Raw genomic sequence first — 18582 nt, 5'->3', positions numbered from 1 at the left:
GCTCCCCCATCTGTATCATAGTGAAATTCATTCTACTTGTTATTTATTTTGTTTTTTAAAACATTGTCTGAATGCTAGGTGTGGTAGTGCAATGCCTGTAATCCTAGTGACTTGGGAGGTGAAGCAGGAGGATCACAAGTTCAAGGCCAGCCTTGGCAATTTAGCAAGACCCTCAACAAAAGACAGGGTCTTGTTAAACAGTAAAAGTCTTTCATAAACATTTAAACTGCAGTGCTAGCCATTTAATAGTAATACTGTTTGTTGATAATTGTTTTTTTTTTTTTTTTCCATTTATAGGCAAAAATTGAAAATGTGCAAAAACCAGGTTTCATCAAAGGACCAATGTTCAAAGGTGTTGCTTCTAGTCGATTTTTGCCCAAAGGCACCAAGACAAAAGTTAATTTGGAGGAACAGGGACGACAGAAGGTGTCATTCAGCTTCAGCCTTACAAAAAAAACTTTGCAGAATAGATTTCTCACAGCACTTGGCAATGAAAAGCAAAATGATACTCCAAATTCCCCAGCTACACCTCTTCAAGTAGATTCAACTCCTAAAAGTAAAATGGACATTGGAGACACATTATCTACTACAGAAGAATCTTCCCCACCAAAATCAAGAGTGGAATTGGGCAAAATTCATTTTAAGAAACACCTGCTTCATGTAACATCCAGGCCACCACTGACTACTACTACAGCTGCAGCATCTCCATCTCCTCCCACAGTACATTTACCAGCAATCATAGCAGAATCAACAACTGTAGACTCACCACCTTCATCTCCACCTCCACCTCCACCACCACCCCAAGCTACAACACCCTCACCACCAGCACCAATGATAGAGCCAATGGCCTTGCCACATACATCAGTAACAGTTCCAGTGACAGCACCAGTATCCTTACCAGTAGATGTAGCAGTTAGAGCTCCGAAAGAATCACCAGTTACAATTGTACCAGAATCTTTGGAAGTGGATACTAAGCAGGACACTGTATCTAATAGTTCAGAAGAACACATAATTCAAAATTTGAACGAGCAAGCAGATATTCCCTCACAAAAAGAAGATTCCCATATTGGGAAGGAAGAAGAAATTCCAGATAGTTCTAAGATTAGTCTGAGTGTTAAAAAACCAAGTTCTAAGAAGAAATCTTCACAATTTGAAGGCACATTTCTTGGTTCAGAATCTGACGAAGATTCTGTACGGACTTCCTCAAGTCAAAGATCACATGATTTAAAAATTTCAGCAAGCATTGAAAAGGAAAGAGATTTAAAAAAGAGCTCAGCACCTTCAAAAAGTGAGGAGTTAGGGAAGTCTTCACGATCTAAAACAGAAAGAGATGATAAATATTTTAGCTACTCAAAACTTGAAAGAGATACTCGGTATATATCTTCCCGATGTAGATCAGAAAGAGAGCGAAGGCGTAGCAGATCTCGTTCTAGATCTGAGAGGGGCTCTAGAACTAGTTTATCCTATTCCCGGTCAGAACGATCTCATTATTATGACTCTGATCGCCGCTACCACAGGAGTTCCCCATATCGGGAGAGAACACGCTATTCTCGGCCATATATAGATAACCGGGCACGAGAAAGTTCTGACTCTGAAGATGAATATAAGAAGTCCTACTCAAGGCGCACGTCATCTCATTCCTCCTCTTACAGAGACCTAAGGACATCATCATCCTATTCTAAATCTGATCGGGACTGCAAAACTGAGACCTCTTATGTAGAGATTGAGAGAAGAGGAAAGTATTCTTCAAAACTAGAAAGAGAATCCAAAAGGACTTCAGAAAGTGAAGCAATAAAAAGATGTTGTTCTCCCAGTGAATTGGGATTCCGGCGGGGGTCATCATATTCCAAGCACGATTATAGTGCTTCCCGTTATAAATCTGCCCTTTCAAAACCTATACCCAAGTCTGATAAATTTAAAAATTCTTTCTGTTGTACAGAATTAAATGAAGAAAGCAAACAGTCTCATACTTTTAGTTTACATACTCCTTGTTCAAAAGGTAATGAATTAAGAACTATTAATAAAATTTCTGAAAGAGAAAAGACTGGGTGTCCATCTCCATCAAATCGATTAAATGATTCACCTGCTTTTAAAAAGCTAGATGAATCACCTATTTTTAAGTCTGAATTTATAGGACATGATAGCCATGATAGTATTAAAGAATTGGACTCTTTATCTAAAATGAAGAATGATCAGATAAGAAGTTTTTGTCCCATTGAATTAAATATAAATGGATCTCCTGGGGCAGAATCTGATGCGGCAACATTTTGCACTTCTAAAACTGATGTTATTTTGATGACTTCTGATGATAGTGTGACTGGATCAGAGGTATCCCCTTTGGTCAAAACCTGCTTGTTTTCATCAAATGGATTTCAGAATATTAGTAAATGCAAGGAAAAAGACTTGGATGATACTTGCATGCAGCATAGTAAGTCAAAAAGTCCTTTTAAAGAAACAGAACCTCTGGTGTCACCACACCATGATAAATTCATGTCTTTGCCAGTTATGACTACAGATTATTCTAAAACAGTTAAAGAACCAGTTGATATGAGAGTTTCTTGCTGCAAAACCAAAGATTCAGATAGATATTCTACCACAAATGAGAGTAACCCTTCTTTGTGTTATTCTGAAGCTGAAAATATTGATCCTTCAGTTATGAAGATTTCTTCAAATAGCTTTAAGAATGTGCATTTGGAATCAAAAACAGTTATATGTGATAATAGAAATCTATCAGATCACTCAAAATTTGCATGTGAAGAATATAAGCAGAGTGTTGGTAGCACTAGTTCAGCTTCTGTTAATCATTTTGATGATTTATGTGAACCTGTAGGGAGTTCAGGTATTGCTTCATCTCTTCAGAGTCTTCCACTAGGAATAAAAGTGGACAGTTTAACTCTCTTGCAGTGTGGTGAGAATACATCTCCAATTCTTGATGCAGTACTGAAGAGTAAAAAAAACACAGAATTTTTAAAACATGCAGGAAAAGAAACAATAGAAGACGTAGGTAGTGGCCTTCCTGATTCAGGAAAGGGATTTGCTTCCTGGGAAAACAGGCATAATAATGGGTTATCAGGGAAATGTTTGCAAGAGGCTCAAGAAGAAGGGAATTCCATATTGCTTGATAGGAGAGAGAGACCAGAAATCTCTTTAGATGAAGAAGGAGATAGAGGACATGTGCATACTTCTGATGACTCTGAAGTTGTATTTTCATCTTGCGATTTGAATTTAACCATGGAAGACAGTGATGGAGTAATTTATTCCTTAAAGTGTGACAGTAGTGGTCATGCCCCAGAAATTGTGTCTACTGTCCATGAAGATTATTCTGGTTCTTCTGAAGGTTCAAGTGATGAGAGTGATTCAGAAGATACAGACTCTGATGATAGCAGTATTCCAAGAAACCGTCTCCAGTCTGTTGTGGTTGTGCCAAAGAATTCTACTTTGCCCATGGAAGAAACAAGTCCTTGTTCTTCTCGGAGCAGTCAAAGTTACAAACACTATTCTGACCACTGGGAAGATGAGAGAATGGAGTCAAGGAGACATTCATATGAGGAAAAATTTGAGAGTATAGCAAGTAAAGGCTGTCCTCAAACTGAAAAGTTTTTTCTTCATAAAGGAATAGAGAAGAATCTGGAAATTTCTTTTACACAGTCCAGCAGAAAACAAGTAGATAATCACCTGCCTGAAATTGCTCATCCTCAGAGTGATGGTGTTGACAGTACAAGTCATACAGATGTGAAATCTGACCCTCTAGGTCGCCCAAATTTAGAGGAAGCAGTAAAAGCCAAAACATCTTCCAGGCAACAAGATGACCTGCCTGTTTATTCTTCTGATGATTTTGAAGATGTCCCAAGTAAATCTCGGCAACAGACTACTTTCCCTAACAGGCCAGACAGTAGACTGGGAAAAACAGAGTTGAGTTTTTCTTCCTCTTGTGAGATCTCCCGCATGGATGGCTTACACTCATCAGAAGAGCTCAGAAATCTAGTATGGGACTTCTCTCAACAAGAAAAGCCTACTACCACATATCAGCAGCCTGATAGCAGCTATGGAGCCTGTGGTGCACACAGGTATCAGCAAAGTGTAGAGCAGTGTAGTGGAACCCATGGTTACTGGCAAGGCAATGGCTACTGGGATCCAAGATCAGCAGGTAGACCTCCTGGAACTGGGGTTGCTTATGATCGAATTCAAGGACAGGTACCAGATTCCCTAACAGATGACCGTGAAGAGGAGGACAGTTGGGATCAACGAGGTGGATCCCACTTTTTAAGCCAGTCCAATAAATACCTTCTGTCCCTTCATAAGGACAAAGGGTCAGTGCAAGCACCTGAAATAAGCAGCAATTCTATTAAGGACTCTTTATCTGTGAATGAAAGGAAAGATTTTTCAAAAAACTTAGAAAAAAATGATATCAAAGATAGAGGGCCTCCTAAAAAACGGAGGCAGGAATTGGAGAGTGATTCTGAAAGTGATGGTGAGCTTCAGGACAGAAAGAAAGTTAGAGTGGAGATGGATCAGGGAGAGACATCAGTGCCCCTAGGCTCAGCGCTGATCGGGCCTTCCTGTGTCATGGATGACTTCAGGGACCCACAGCGATGGAAAGAGTGTGCCAAGCAGGGGAAGATGCCTTGCTACTTTGATCTTATTGAAGAAAATGTTTATTTAACAGAAAGGTGAGCCTAGTTAATTCTTGTCTGACAAATTTTAGTTTTTTTTTTTTTTGTTAAAAAAATTAATTTTTCAACAATTCAGACTGTGTGAAGTAGAGTTTGTGTGATAAAATATAAATTTAAAAAAATTTATAAAAGTATTTTTACAAAAACTCTCTGGATTTTCTAATACAGATTCCTTTCCCCAGTTTTATTTTCCCTCTTAGGAAAGGAAATGTCTTCATTTATTTCTCTCATCATTTCTTTGATTCTAAAGGTATAATGTAGGCTAGCTCAATTTTTCTTTAATTCCTTTTAAAAGTGAAAGTGTGACAGGAAATAAAATAAGTGTGACATGAAATAAAACCCCAGCAAAATAATCTGCTCTTAGAAAATAAAAATTTGGTAATGTTGGATTTTTTTATTTTCCCAAAATGTGCATGGTGAAGCATCTTTAGGTACTTTATAAAAACTGGAACTAGATCGCAACAGAAATTTTTGTCAGTTGTTTTAACACATTCTTAATAGGTTAAATTTGTCAGTAACCAAATTTAAACAATCAAATTTGAAGTTGTTTTCTTCTTTGAAATAAGTTTGTCTACATTGAGAAAGCTGCCTCTGAAACCTTTATCATCATCTTTTTTTAATTATTTACAATTTTTAAAAAGTTTTTGTTGTTGTAATTGGACACAGTACCATTGTTTTATTTATTTTTATGTGGTGCTGAGGATCAAACCCAGCGCCTCACATATGCTAGACAAGCACTTTACTGCTGAGCCCCAGCCCCGTAGTCATTTTCATTTTTTTTTTTTTTTTAATTTTGAGATGTAGTCTTGTGTTGCCCAAACTGACCCTAAACTCCTGGGTTTGAGCCATCTTCCCAAGTAGCTGGTACTAAACCTAGCCTTATCTTAATTATTGTATAGTCATATTTCATTTAAAAAAGCCACACAGTTTTCTTTTAAACAAATTTATACAAAAGTTATAGTACCGAAGGGTTCTCTTAAAAGGTTTGGTTGAGTTAAAGCTAATGCCTAATTTTTTTTTTTTTTTAATGGAGTAGTGGGGATTGAACCCACGGGCACTCTCCCACTGAGCTACATCCTCATCTCTTTTAAAAACTTTATTTTTAGACAGGGTGTCACTAAGTTGCTGAAGGGTGACCTCAAACTTGAGATCCTCCTGCCTCAACATCTGAGTTGCTGGGATTACAGGCGTGCAACTCCAGCCTCAAAACTTTTAATTAAAAGCTCTTAGGGCTGGGCAATATAGCTCAGTGATAGAGCACTTGCTGGCATGTGCAGGATCCTGGTCTCAGTCCCCAGGACTGCAAAACAAACAAAAGCCAAAAACAACTTATTTAGTAGCTCCTTTTTCCCCTCAGTCTTGTATTATAACTATCATTTATACAGCCCATGAAATTTGGTTCTTAAATTTTTATTAACCACCTATGTTATTTGAAACTCACAATTTTTCCATATATGACTTTAACATTTAAAATTGCTCAGAATCTGGGACTAAGCTGACTTGGACTAGGAAATAAGGATGCGTTCCAAAATGATAGACTTGAACTCATTCTATCCTCTCATCTGCTAAGGTTAAGATTGCCTCTATCATGTTTTTTGCAACACAGTTCTTAAGAGCTTTTAATATTTCAGGTGCTAGTGACTAGATGTTTTCTTCCTTTTGAAAGATTCACTTTTGGAAATCATTAAATGTGAAACTAATGAGAGAGAGCACATATTTGATTACTTATATTATCTCCAGATTTATTTAACCAGTTTTATGAAACTTTAACCAATAGAAAGAAGAATAAATCCCATCGGGATATTAAACGAATGCAGTGTGAGTGTACACCTCTTTCCAAAGATGAAAGAGCTCAAGGTGAAATAGCATGTGGGGAAGATTGTCTTAATCGTCTCCTCATGATTGAATGGTAAGTAAATTAAAATGCTCTGCTTTTACTCAGCTTTTCTATTGAATGTCTGTAAATGTTAAAAATAATTATCAGTGAGGAGTAAAGTTTGACTTTTTTTTCTATCCGTGGATGAAAATCTCCCCTGTGTTTTGTATTAGATTATAGTACCTGGCACATTTTAAGTGCTCTGTAAATCAGTCCTGTTACTAATGCTAAATATGCTAATACTAATTTATATTCAGTCTCCTCTTTTCTCTTGTAATGTTTGTGTACTGGGAAGAATTGTTGGTATTTTTTAGCTTTCACTAAAAATGAGATAAAACCCCAATGTTTCAGAAATTCATAAAGTTAAATGTCTTCCTCTCCCAAACCTCAGTCTCTTTGTTTGGAGTCTTCCCAGAAAAAAATTAATGCCTATGCTGACATACGCAAATGTTTTTCTCTTTTTATGCATAGAAATAAAATCTTACGTGTATGTTGTAGATGGACACCTATAGTTATTAGAATTTCTTCATGTTATTCCCATGCTCAAACTTTTAGTATTTCTGTTTTCTTTAGGATTAGGTTCAAATTTAGCTTTGTTTTCCTTCATTAACTTGCATTTCCAGTCTCTGGCAAACTACTTTTTGGTCAGTTACCCATAGCCATTTTATTCTCTTTTTCCCAGGTTGGCCTTTTTTTCTATTTCCGCACATAGGCAGGGACAGTTGTATCTTTAGCTGTCTGTTATCTACCCATATTCTGTGTATTATAGAGATTCTGCTTTAATTCTTTTTTGGTACTGAGGATTGAACTTGGGGCACTCAACCACTGAGCCACATCCCCAGCCCTTTTTTGTATTTTACTTAGAGATAGGGTCTCACTGAGTTGCTTAGCACCTTGCTTTTTGCTGAAGCTGGCTTTCAGTCCTCCTGCCTCAACCTCTCGAGCTTCTGGGATCGGCTGAAAGCTTTACTTTACTACCTCACTTTAAGATAAATCCTCATCCTTTCAGCATCTATAAAATTATTATTTACTGCTAGTTTGGCAATAAATAATACTATATTAGAAATGGCAATTTATATATATTTTTTTCTTTTTTCAGTACTGAGTTTTGAATCTAATGCCTTGTGCACGCTAGGCAAGTACTCTACCACTGAGTTACATCCCCAGCCCTGTATTATAATCTTAATTGTCATTAAAAGCCTTTATATCTATTGGTTTGGGAATATTAAGATTTTAGTGAATGTTTGATTTTATTTTTACTCTAGTATGCATTGGAGAAGAGCCTTGTATATTATTGCATTTACTCTGAATGAGTCTGTTTAATAATGACTTGGTTTCACTCAAGTGTAGATCAAATAGTTAGTTGTATTCAAAAGACCAAATTAATGGTGACTGGAGTAGAATATAAGGAAACGTGTACTTACAGAAAATAAGTTAGCTCCGCATAGTTGTCAGTGACCTGCAAACTTCCATGCAGCCTAAAAATGTATTCTATACTGTTTCATGATGACCAAATTATAAAACTAGATTGTGGATGTACTATTTAACTAACAACGTTGACAATGAATTCTAAAGAATATCTTTGTGATGGGAAGAATTATAGAGAAAGGCTTATTTGGGGGTTAATCACACATGTAAGGATTGTGTCATAAAGATGTAGATATACGTAGTTTTATAACACATTCTAGCAAAAATATGCTTTTGAAATAATTAATTTTGCATTAAGTGTGGTACCTATAATCCAGGCAAGTTGGAATGATGAGGCAGAAGAATTACCAGTTCATGGCAGCCTGGATGAGAAATCCTGTCTCAAAGTAAAAAGGACTGGGAATGTAGCTTAGTGGTAGAGCACTGAGTTTAATTCCTAGTGCTGAAAAAAAAAATTTTGATTTTTCACCTGTTTCTTATTTCAGTTCTTCTAGGTGCCCAAATGGGGATTACTGTTCCAATAGACGGTTTCAGAGAAAACAGCATGCAGATGTGGAAGTCATACTTACAGAAAAAAAAGGCTGGGGCTTAAGAGCTGCCAAAGATCTTCCTTCGTAAGTTCTGTTTTAATCACCTTTTACTTCATTTTTGGGTTGTTAAGCCTAGAAATTTTGTAATAAAATAACTTTTCTATTGCACTAAGGTTAAATAATGATTATTGTGCAGCATGACCATTTGGTAGCTACTTTTTTGTTTTTTAAAATTGATTTCTAGGAAAACAGTAATAAAAAACATCCTTCTGTCTATATATCCAAGGAGAGATTTTGTCACTGGGGACATTTGGACTAAGCATGTCTTTTTCTTGTCAGATAGCTATGTTTCCTTTAATTCCAGGCCATTACTTCTTGTAGACCCCCAAGATCTTATGAATCTCCTGTATGAAAAGGAGTTGGGACGAAATCTATTGGTATATATAAAACCAAATTGGGATAAGAGTTGAGAATATGTGAAGAATATCAGTGTAGGGGCTGGAGATGTGGTGCAGTGATAGAGCACTTGCCTAGCATGTGCAAGGTCCTGTGTACAACAGGAATCAACAGAAAGTATAATTATAAAAGAGGGACTTAGGTTGGCTTATGACCAGAAGCTAGATAGTCCACAATGGCCTTCTACAGGCTGGAGAGCTGGAAGAAATAGCTGCGTAGTCCTAGAAGCTGAAGCCCCAGAATAAGAGGTGTGCTAGGCTACTGCTACCCTAGTCTGAGACTGAAAGCTTCTGAAGAATCTGCTTTGGAAGAGTAAAGAAGCAAGAGTCCAATATTCTCAGATTGAAGATTTAATTGCAACAGCAATTAAAAACCTGGTCAAGAACAATGGAGCCTGCATCTGTTGTTATTTCCTTGTTCTTCCCACTTTTGTTCCATCCACACTATCATCCTATTGGATAGTGCTGCCCACGCTTAGGGAGGGTCTCCATTTCAGTTGGTTGTCCCACATACCTATCATTCCTTGACATACCCGCAAGCCTCTTAATGCCTCTTAATCCAATCAAGTTGACAATTCAAATCGGCCATTATAGTCAGGTTCTGATATTTAAAACCTTTTAAAAAAAAAAAGTGATTCAAGAGTACTAAATATTTTAATATAATGAAAGGGAGCATCTTTGTAACTTAAGGGGGAAAGTAGTTTTTAAGGTGAGGTTTGAATCCTAGGCTGTAAATTGAGCTTTATGACCTTGTGTAGGCAGATCACCTAACTTCTCTATAATTTCTTATCTGAAATTGGTATAATACCTATATCATGGCATCTGTGAACTTTAAATGATCAAGTACAGGTATAAGAATTTGGTAGTAGAGAAGGGAATAGTAGAATATTTTTAACCTATGAAGTTCCAGATTTATCACAATTCCAAGGTAGCCTGTGATGTGTCATTTTCTATTTCTTAAGGGAAGGGACTAGTCCTAGAACTGGAGAATTAAACATTGAAATGCTTCAGGTTTTGTCATCATTCTACATTAATTACAAGTTGATAAATTTCTGGGGTTAGAAATGCAAATTTTTAAAAATATTGTTCATGAAAAAATTTTTTTTTGGTTGTCAATGGATCTTTATTTTATTTACTTATATGTGGTGTTGAGAATCAAACCCAATGCCTCACACATGCTAGGCAAGTGCTCTTCCACTGAGTACAACCCCACCCTAGAAAGGCAAATTTAAGTATTGGTTATAAAGATAATAATTTGATTTTTTTTTTTTTTTTTTTTTTTTTTTTTTAGGTTTAGCCATGAGTAATTAGATTTTTATTACTGAGACCTAAGAATGTTTGTGATGGGTTGCTGCACAGTTATACAAATATCTACTCTAATTTTTTTTTAATCCATTTGGGTTTTTGGTACTGGGTGTTGAATCCAGAGGCACTCTACTACTGAGCTACATCCTTAGCCATCACTATCTGAGCTGGCAACCTATGCTGGGTTCACAAAATCTGACTATTCCAGTAATTCAAGAAAACGGCTAAGAAAGCACGCAAACACACAGAAGGACCTTTTCAAAATCAGGAGATGGCTCTGTGACCTTAGGCTTCCGTGGAAAGAGAGAAAGCCACTGGAATTCTTTATTCTTATATAGGGGACACACAAGGGGAGGTTCCATGGAACATTCTATCCCCAAAAGGGCAAAGGAACAGGTGGGTGTAATTCAACCCCATCAGGTGACATCCACTCCTGGAGCCACACCTTCCAAGCTGAGGTAAAGCCCAGTGTATTGAGGGGTGCAATAATTCTTCAGTACCCCTTTACTCAGGACTTAAAGGTGTGCACGTAGCTTCTGTCCAGAGTGGCTCCCAGTACTCAAGCCCTTCCCCCCTTTTTAAAATTTTGAGACGGGGTCTTGCCAAGTTGCTGAGGCTGGTCTCAAATTTACTGTCCTCTTCTGTGTTAGCCTTCCAAATTGCTGGGATTATAGGCACATACTACTGTATCCAGCTCTAATCCTGTTTTTGACTTTGCTTTTTTATGTGGTTATTTTTTACTCTCGTTTTAACTACTTTATTTTTCTAAATTAAGAAGACTTAATTTTTTTCAGTTGGCCAAATTAACTCCTCTTTAAGTATATTCATTATATTAGATGTTATAAACAAATACAAATGATTTACATTTAAAAAAATTTCTTTGGTTAGACTTAGGGCATGTTTATTTTGAGGGGTTAAGATTTTCTAGGCAAGGGCTGGGGATGTGGCTTGCCTGGCATGCGTGCGGCCCGGGTTCGATCCTCAGCACCACATACCAATAAAGATGCTGTGTCCGCCGAGAACTAAAAAAAATAAATATTAAAATTCTCTCTCTCTCTCTTTAAAAAAAAAAAAGATTTTCTAGGCAAGCTATTTTGGTCAAAACTTGAGGCAAAGCATTGTAAAACATTTGTCTATATAGAGTCAAAAGTTGAAGTCATGGTGAAAATGAACATTTAGAGAATAAAGGAGGGCTGAGTCTGAAAATTTATTATCTTCAATACAGAATAAATAGGTAAAATAACCAACAAAAGATTATGTCGGTAAATAAAAGATACCAGAGATTAATCATAATTACTGAAAAGTGCTAGAGAGACCTTGGAATGTACTTTAGAAGACAGGTGTGTATTTGTTTTTTGCAGTACTGGGGGTTGAACTAGGACATTGTACATGCTAGGCAAGTGCTCTACCACTGAGCTATCTATGTACCTGTTGTGTTTTTTTTAAGACACATCGCTGGGGCTGGCCTTCAAATTTCTGATCCTCCTGCTTCAGCCTCTTGAATAGCTGGGATTAAAAGTGTGTGCCATCACAACCCAGCTAAGATTGCTAGGTTTTTTTTTTGTTTGTTTGTTTGTTTTTGTTTTATGTAGGCAGGAGGTTCATATTTTTATCTCCAGTGATATTTACAGTTGAATCTAAATAAAAGGACTACTTGGATACCAAATCCAGGTGTGTTCAAAGAGGTCAGGCTCACAAGAGAATCTCTCCTCCTTAGCCCAGTTTTTGGAATTTTGCCACTTTTGAGTTTATTAATTTCTTCAGTATTCTTAGGTGTCAACTCCTCATAGTAGTCATCATTTATTCGGACCATTGGTGCCATAGGCTTTGAACATTTCATTTCTACAAGAGTGAAAAGATGCTGAGGCACAGTCTTCTCAGTCTTTATTCCAGGCTTTTTCTCAATGACTATTCGTATATAATCAAAGTTCTAAAACATGCAAGGTGTAGTAGTGCAGACTTGAATGTGATACTTTTTGAATGGTTTTAGATTGTTCATTGCATAAAATGTTGCTACTTAATATACTGTCAGTGGAGGTAGTTGTAAAATTTCTGCAACTTTGTTCATAATAGAGGCAGACAACCGTAGTGGGTCTGTTGTGGGCTAAATCCAAGACCAGAAGCATAACTGCTGCTGCTTTATGTCCTTTCTGGATAGTTCATTTGTTTATTTACATATTTATTTATTTAAAAGAGTTGCCCCTAATCTATCATAGTTTTCTTGTATGAAAACAAATGGAGGGAGTATTTGGGTTATTCTTAGGATTATCTTTGTGCACAAATAAGACTTCTCCATTGCCATTTTACACAGCTGTTTTGTGCAAATTCCTTGTATGTATTATCCACAGAGCAGTGAGGTCAGCCACCCAGATAGAACCTAAATCTGACCTTTAACATCATTAGACAATTTTGAGAGTAAAGACGGCAGAAGTATTGCTATACTTAACTGACTCTTTTCTCTAGGAGAAAAAGCCTCTAATTTTCAGTGCCTACAGATTTCTTCAGATCTGTTTCCCAGATGTGAATCATTGTTTTCATAATATTGTAAATCATTCTTTATTTTTTTTAGTTGTAGATGGACACAGTACCTTTATTTTATTTATTCAATTTTATGTGGTGCTAAGAATCTAACCCAGTGCCTCATACATGCTAGACAAGTGCTGTACCACTGAGCCACATCCCTAGTCCTATAAATTATTCTTGAACTTGGAAAAATAATTTTTCTTTCTTTCTGATGGGTGCAGCAGCTTGGAAGGCTGCGACAGGAGAATTGCTAGTTCAGAGCCAGCCTCAGCAATAGTGAGGCACTAAGCAACTCAGTGAGACCCTGTCTCTAATAAAATGCAAAACAAAACAAAAAAGAAAAAATATTTTTTCTTTTCTTTCATTTTTATTTTTTGTAGTTCTGGGAAATGTTGAACTGGGGACCTCAAATGAGCTAGGCAAGTGCTCTACCCAGTCCAAATATTCACCTTAATATCTTGTTAGAGAAAGGATATGCATTTTGAAAGTACACATAAAATATAAAAGGTTATTAGAATGAACTTTTATTGAAAAGTATTAGGAATGAGGAAATTAAGCTTGGTCAGATGGCAGATTCTTATACATATTTCAGTTTGTATAATATCAAATTTATTTATTTTGTATTATTTCTTTAAATTTTTAATTTTTCCTGGATGTATGTTTTCCAAATATGTTCTAGACAGGAAAGTACTATTTTCTTTGCTTTGCAGGAATACCTTTGTCCTGGAATATTGTGGAGAGGTTCTTGATCATAAGGAGTTTAAAGCTCGAGTGAAGGAATATGCACGAAACAAAAACATTCACTACTATTTCATGGCCCTGAAGAATGATGAGGTAAGCAAATTTCATGGCCCTGAAGAATGATGAGGTAAGCAACATAGATGTGTTTGCTTTGAAATAGATCTGTAAATTGTTGGGTTTGATGGGATCTTTTACACTGACTCATATTCAAGTGAGAAAAATAAGGACCAGACACTATATAGTTTGTTTCTTTTCAAAAAGAATGGGAGGAGGTGGTACTTTCATTTATTCATAAACAATAATATGCATGCTCCATATTATATAACTATTAAAAATTATGGATGACACTCCAAATGTCTTGGTTTATGTGGGTAATCAGTTCTTATCATATTAAAAGTTAAAACTGAGCCAGGCGCTGTGGCACATGCCTATAATCCCAGCAACTTGGGATGCTAAGGCAGGAGGATCCCGAGTTCAAAGCCAGCCTCCACAAAAGCGAGATACTAAGCAGCTCAGTGAGACCCTGTCTCTAAAAATAAAGTGCAAAATAGGGCTGGGGATGTGGCTCAGTGGTCGAATGCCCCTGAGTTCAATCTCTGGTACCCACTTCCCACCCCAAAAAAGTTAAAACTGCGACATTTAAAAATATTTATTAATCCATTTAAAAGTAACAATAATTAAGCCCATTACATGTTGATACAGATAACATAGTGTTTTGAAAAAATACTTAATTTTTTTTTAAAATCAAGAAATGGATATGTTTTGCATTTTATAAATCTCTTTAAAGTCTGGCTTAATGGAGTTTAGCTAGATCCTCATATCTTCCTTTATATTCAATGTGGTACTGCAAACTTTAAGAACCTGCCCCTACACTCTCTTAATATAACATTAGGGGTTGGACCCAGCAAATTTTTTGCACTCTTCATGGGATTTGGATACACACTCAAGTTTTAATACTGTACTGGGTCATAAACACAAACTTTAAAATGAAGCATTACACATATAAAGTGAGATTGGAATGTAGTAGAATATAAGCAATAGCTAAAAATGTGGGCGAGACATTGACAGATATGGAGACAATTTTGCCTATCCATTAAATGTTTATAGTTAGCTGATCTTTCAAAAGAAGCAAATAAATATTTATTATGTGTAATAGATGTGTAAAATAGTATGAGAGTTTTCTGTAAAAGCAAGGTAGGGGGCAAGAGAGCACATGTGTATATCTTAAATTTCCCTATAATACTTTCTCTTTGTAAAAGGCATGCCTATTTTGAGGCATCTTTTATATATATATATATATATATTTAGTTGTAGATGGATACAATATCTTTATTTTTTAAATTAATTTATTTATTTGGTGCTAAGGATCGAACCCAGTGCCTCACGCATCTGAGACAAGCACTCAGTCACTGAGCTACAACCTCATCCCCTTGAGGTCTCATTTTTAAAAACTCTTCACTTGTCTTTCTTTCCCCAGATAATAGATGCTACTCAGAAAGGAAATTGCTCTCGTTTCATGAATCACAGCTGTGAACCAAACTGTGAAACCCAAAAAGTAAGTTGAAATAGATTTTGAATTTGGGATACTTATTCAAGGTTGTTGTTCTGACTGTTAATTTTAGATTTTATATTAGAGGTATTCATGAATTTTACTTTTTGTGTGTGTGTGTGTTTGTGGTTCTGGGGATTGAACCCAGGCCCTTGTTCATGCTAGGCAAACATGTACCAACTGAGCTAGATCCCCAGCCCACTATGAATTTTACTTTTTATCATTTTTTTCTCCACTTTCAAATTTCATTTTCCAATAAGTTTAGATTTATAGAAACACAGCATTGCCAAAATAGTACAGTGTGTACTCTTATGCCACTCCTTACCTGCTTCCCTAAATGATAATGTCATATGTAATAGACATAATACAATGGTTATATCTAGGGTACACTATTAACTAATCAAAAGACCTCATTCAAATTTTGACAACTGTTATTTTTCTGATCCAGAATCTGACCCAAGAACTCAGCATTTGATTGTTTCCTTGCCCATAATTATTTTAGATATTACTTCAAAGGTACCAAAGTACAAAACTAAATTTTAATTTTAATAAGTCCATTATGCACTGTTATATTTGGATTCTTTAAAAGGTGTTATCCAGGTGCCAGGTGTAACTATTTTAATGGTACTCACTAGGGTCTAAAAAGCCAAATTTGAGAGAGATTACAAGTTTTAGGTTAAGAAGGCTGTGGGTCCACTCCCCCAGATAAATAAATATCATTGAGCTATGGACCCATTATCATTGGTTTCCTCTCATGTTAAAATAATGTTTTTGACTCCTGGACGGTTTTTGTTCTTTGATCTGTGTACTAATAGATGTTATATATGGCTCTTCTAAGAGCCGATCCATGTAACAGAAGGGCCCAGTCTGGAATCATTTAACCTAAGTTATGGTTCTAGTTCTGCCAGAACTGACAGCCATATGTTTAGCTGTGAGATTTCCACTGTCCCTTAATCTCTTCAAGTCTGGGTTTTTCATCAGTAACATGTACAGATGGTCTAGAATGGAGTTGTATATTTTTTGACATACTTACCTGGGACTACTATAAGGTCTACTTTCTGTGTGTCTGCCCTCCACATTTTTCCCCCCTATTTTAGCAATTTTAATTGTCTACCCCCATTTTAATTCTGACTTTTATCAATTCAAGAATTGTTCTGATGCTGGCCTTTTTGTTGTTTCATAAAATCAAACTTTTATTTATTTATTTATTTATTGTGGTGCTGGTGACTGAACCTAGGGCCTTGTGCATGTGAGGCAAGCACTCTACCAACTGAGCTATATCCCCAGCTTGAAATTAAACTTTTAATGTCAGTGTTTCTCAATTTCCATGACCTATCTTATCTTAGAACATGGTTACTTTTAGCATATTAATATAGATTTTCTTGTGATACTCAGTGACACCAAGCATCCTCTATTTACCTATTTTCAAAATATGTGAATCTTTATGTATGGAAATGTGAGTTAAGAAAGTTGAAGTAGCAATTACTTTAGTTTTCTTTTTTTAATTAGTGCATTATAGTTGTACATAATGGTGAAATTTGTTACATATTAGTACATGTACATGATATATCAATTAGCAGTTACTTTTATTAGAGACAGATTATAGATATATTCGTCTGGTAGTTCACTAAACAAGAGTAATACTTAAAGTTAGTTTATTTAAGGAAAAAAAAAGATTCCTTGCTCAGTGCAGCAGCATATACCCATGAGGCTCAGGCAGGAAGATTGCAAGTTGGAAGCCATCCTGGGCAACTTAATGAGACCTGTTTCAGAATTAAAAGTAAAAAGGGCTGGTGATATAGCTCAGTGTTGGAGTGCCCCTGGGTTTAAAGACCATATCCATAAAATAAGAGGTATGTGTGTGGGGGGGGTGGGGAGGGTGAATTTCTCATTTGCTACTTGTCAAAAACCTTCGTTGCCTAAAAGAGTCACATGCATAATTAAGCCAGATGACAAATAATCTTCGTATATCCCCCCCCCCTCTCTCTCTCTCCTCTCTTTCTGTCACATATACACAAACAACACAAACATATAAACAGAGATTAATTGGTTACTGATTTCTTTTCTTTTCAAAACAACATCTCAGTGGACTGTGAATGGACAACTGAGGGTTGGGTTTTTTACCACCAAACTGGTTCCTTCCGGCTCAGAGTTAACATTTGACTATCAGTTCCAAAGATATGGGTAAGTATTGTTTCTGCTCTATTTTGCTGCTTCTGATGGGAAAATAGGCTATTTAGATAGATTTAAAACTTTCATGTGAATTATTACAAGTTATATTTAGTATCAATTTATATATATGTATACTGTTTTGATTTTGGGTTTTTTTTCCCACTTCTTCCATTAAGGGTTATTTTACGGGAACTGTATAATTTTCTTCTGAACTTCATGCTGTCTTATTTATGTTAAAAAAAAAACCTTTATCATTATAGAAATGCCAACTCTGTGTTTGCATATGACCTATGTATACATAATTCAGCTTTAATAATTATCAACTGATGACTAATCATGTTTTACCTAAACCATATTCTACTCTTAAAATTAATTTTTTTTGAGTGTTGGGGTGTAGCTCAGTGATAGGCACTTGCCTAGCCCAGATGAGGCACTGGGTTAAATTCTCAGCACCACATAAAAATAAATAAATTATATAAAGGTATTGCGTTCATCTAGAACTTTAAAAAAAAATTTTTTTTTTTGGTCTATTCAAAACAGTAACTGAGGCAGTAGCAAAGGATACCACTAACACTAAAGTGGGGAAGTTCTTATTTAATATTTCAAGGATAATAACTAAGTTTGAAACATATATAGGGGCTGGGGATGTGGCTGAAGCGGTAGCGCGCTCGCCTGCCATGCGTGTGGCCCGGGTTCGATCCTCAGCACCACATACCAACAAAGATGTTGTGTCCACCAAAGATTTAAAATAAATAAATAAATATTAAAAAAAAGAAACATATATAAAATCCACAAGTTTTAACAGTATTTTAAAAAAATGCAGAGGACTGGGGATATAGCTCAGTTGGTAGAGTGCTCACCTCACATGCACAAGGCCCTGGGTTCAATCCCCAGCACCACACACACACACAAAAAGCAACTACAGTTAGTCATAATTGAAAGAACTAATTCATGACTTTGAAAACTAGTTTAAAAATAAAAGTGAGACAGGCTGGGGTTGTGGCTCAGTGGTGGAGTGGAGCGCTCGCCTAGCAAGTGCACAGCCCTGGGTTTGATTCTCAGCACAACATAAAAATGAATAAATAAAGGTATTGTGTCCAACTACAACTAAAAAATAAATACTAAAAAAATAATAAAAGAGGGAGTTGGGTGTGTTGGCACACATCTGTAATCCAAGTGATTTGGAAGGTTGAAGCAGAAAGATCACAGATTCAAGGCTAGTCTGGGGAATTAGCAAGATCTTGTCTCAAAATAAAAAGGGTTGGGGATGTAGCTCAATGGTAGAGCCTTTGCCTAGCATGCACAGGACCCTGGTTTCCATCTCCAGTAT

General features: G+C 36.2%; 1 protein-coding gene and 1 pseudogene across 2 annotated transcripts in view; one reads left to right on the top strand and one right to left on the bottom strand.

Moving 5' to 3' along the window:
• Positions 1-297: 297 nt before the first annotated feature.
• Positions 298-18582, top strand: part of Setd2 (SET domain containing 2, histone lysine methyltransferase) — an 84877-nt gene continuing 66592 nt past the window's right edge. For both annotated transcript variants that reach the window (XM_027932172.3, XM_027932173.2), the window contains exons 1-6: positions 298-4670; positions 6451-6582; positions 8463-8591; positions 13501-13624; positions 15009-15086; positions 17167-17264. In XM_027932172.3, the coding sequence (XP_027787973.2) occupies positions 343-4670; positions 6451-6582; positions 8463-8591; positions 13501-13624; positions 15009-15086; positions 17167-17264 (4889 nt within the window). In that variant the 5' untranslated portion in view covers positions 298-342. The remainder of the gene's footprint in view (positions 4671-6450; positions 6583-8462; positions 8592-13500; positions 13625-15008; positions 15087-17166; positions 17265-18582) is intronic.
• Positions 11877-12915, bottom strand: LOC114090119 (NADH dehydrogenase [ubiquinone] flavoprotein 2, mitochondrial pseudogene; annotated as a pseudogene).

Source organism: Marmota flaviventris, chromosome 1 (genome assembly GCF_047511675.1).
Source record: "Marmota flaviventris isolate mMarFla1 chromosome 1, mMarFla1.hap1, whole genome shotgun sequence".
NCBI lineage: Eukaryota > Metazoa > Chordata > Mammalia > Rodentia > Sciuridae > Marmota > Marmota flaviventris.
This window is presented reverse-complemented; position numbering and strand designations above follow the sequence as displayed.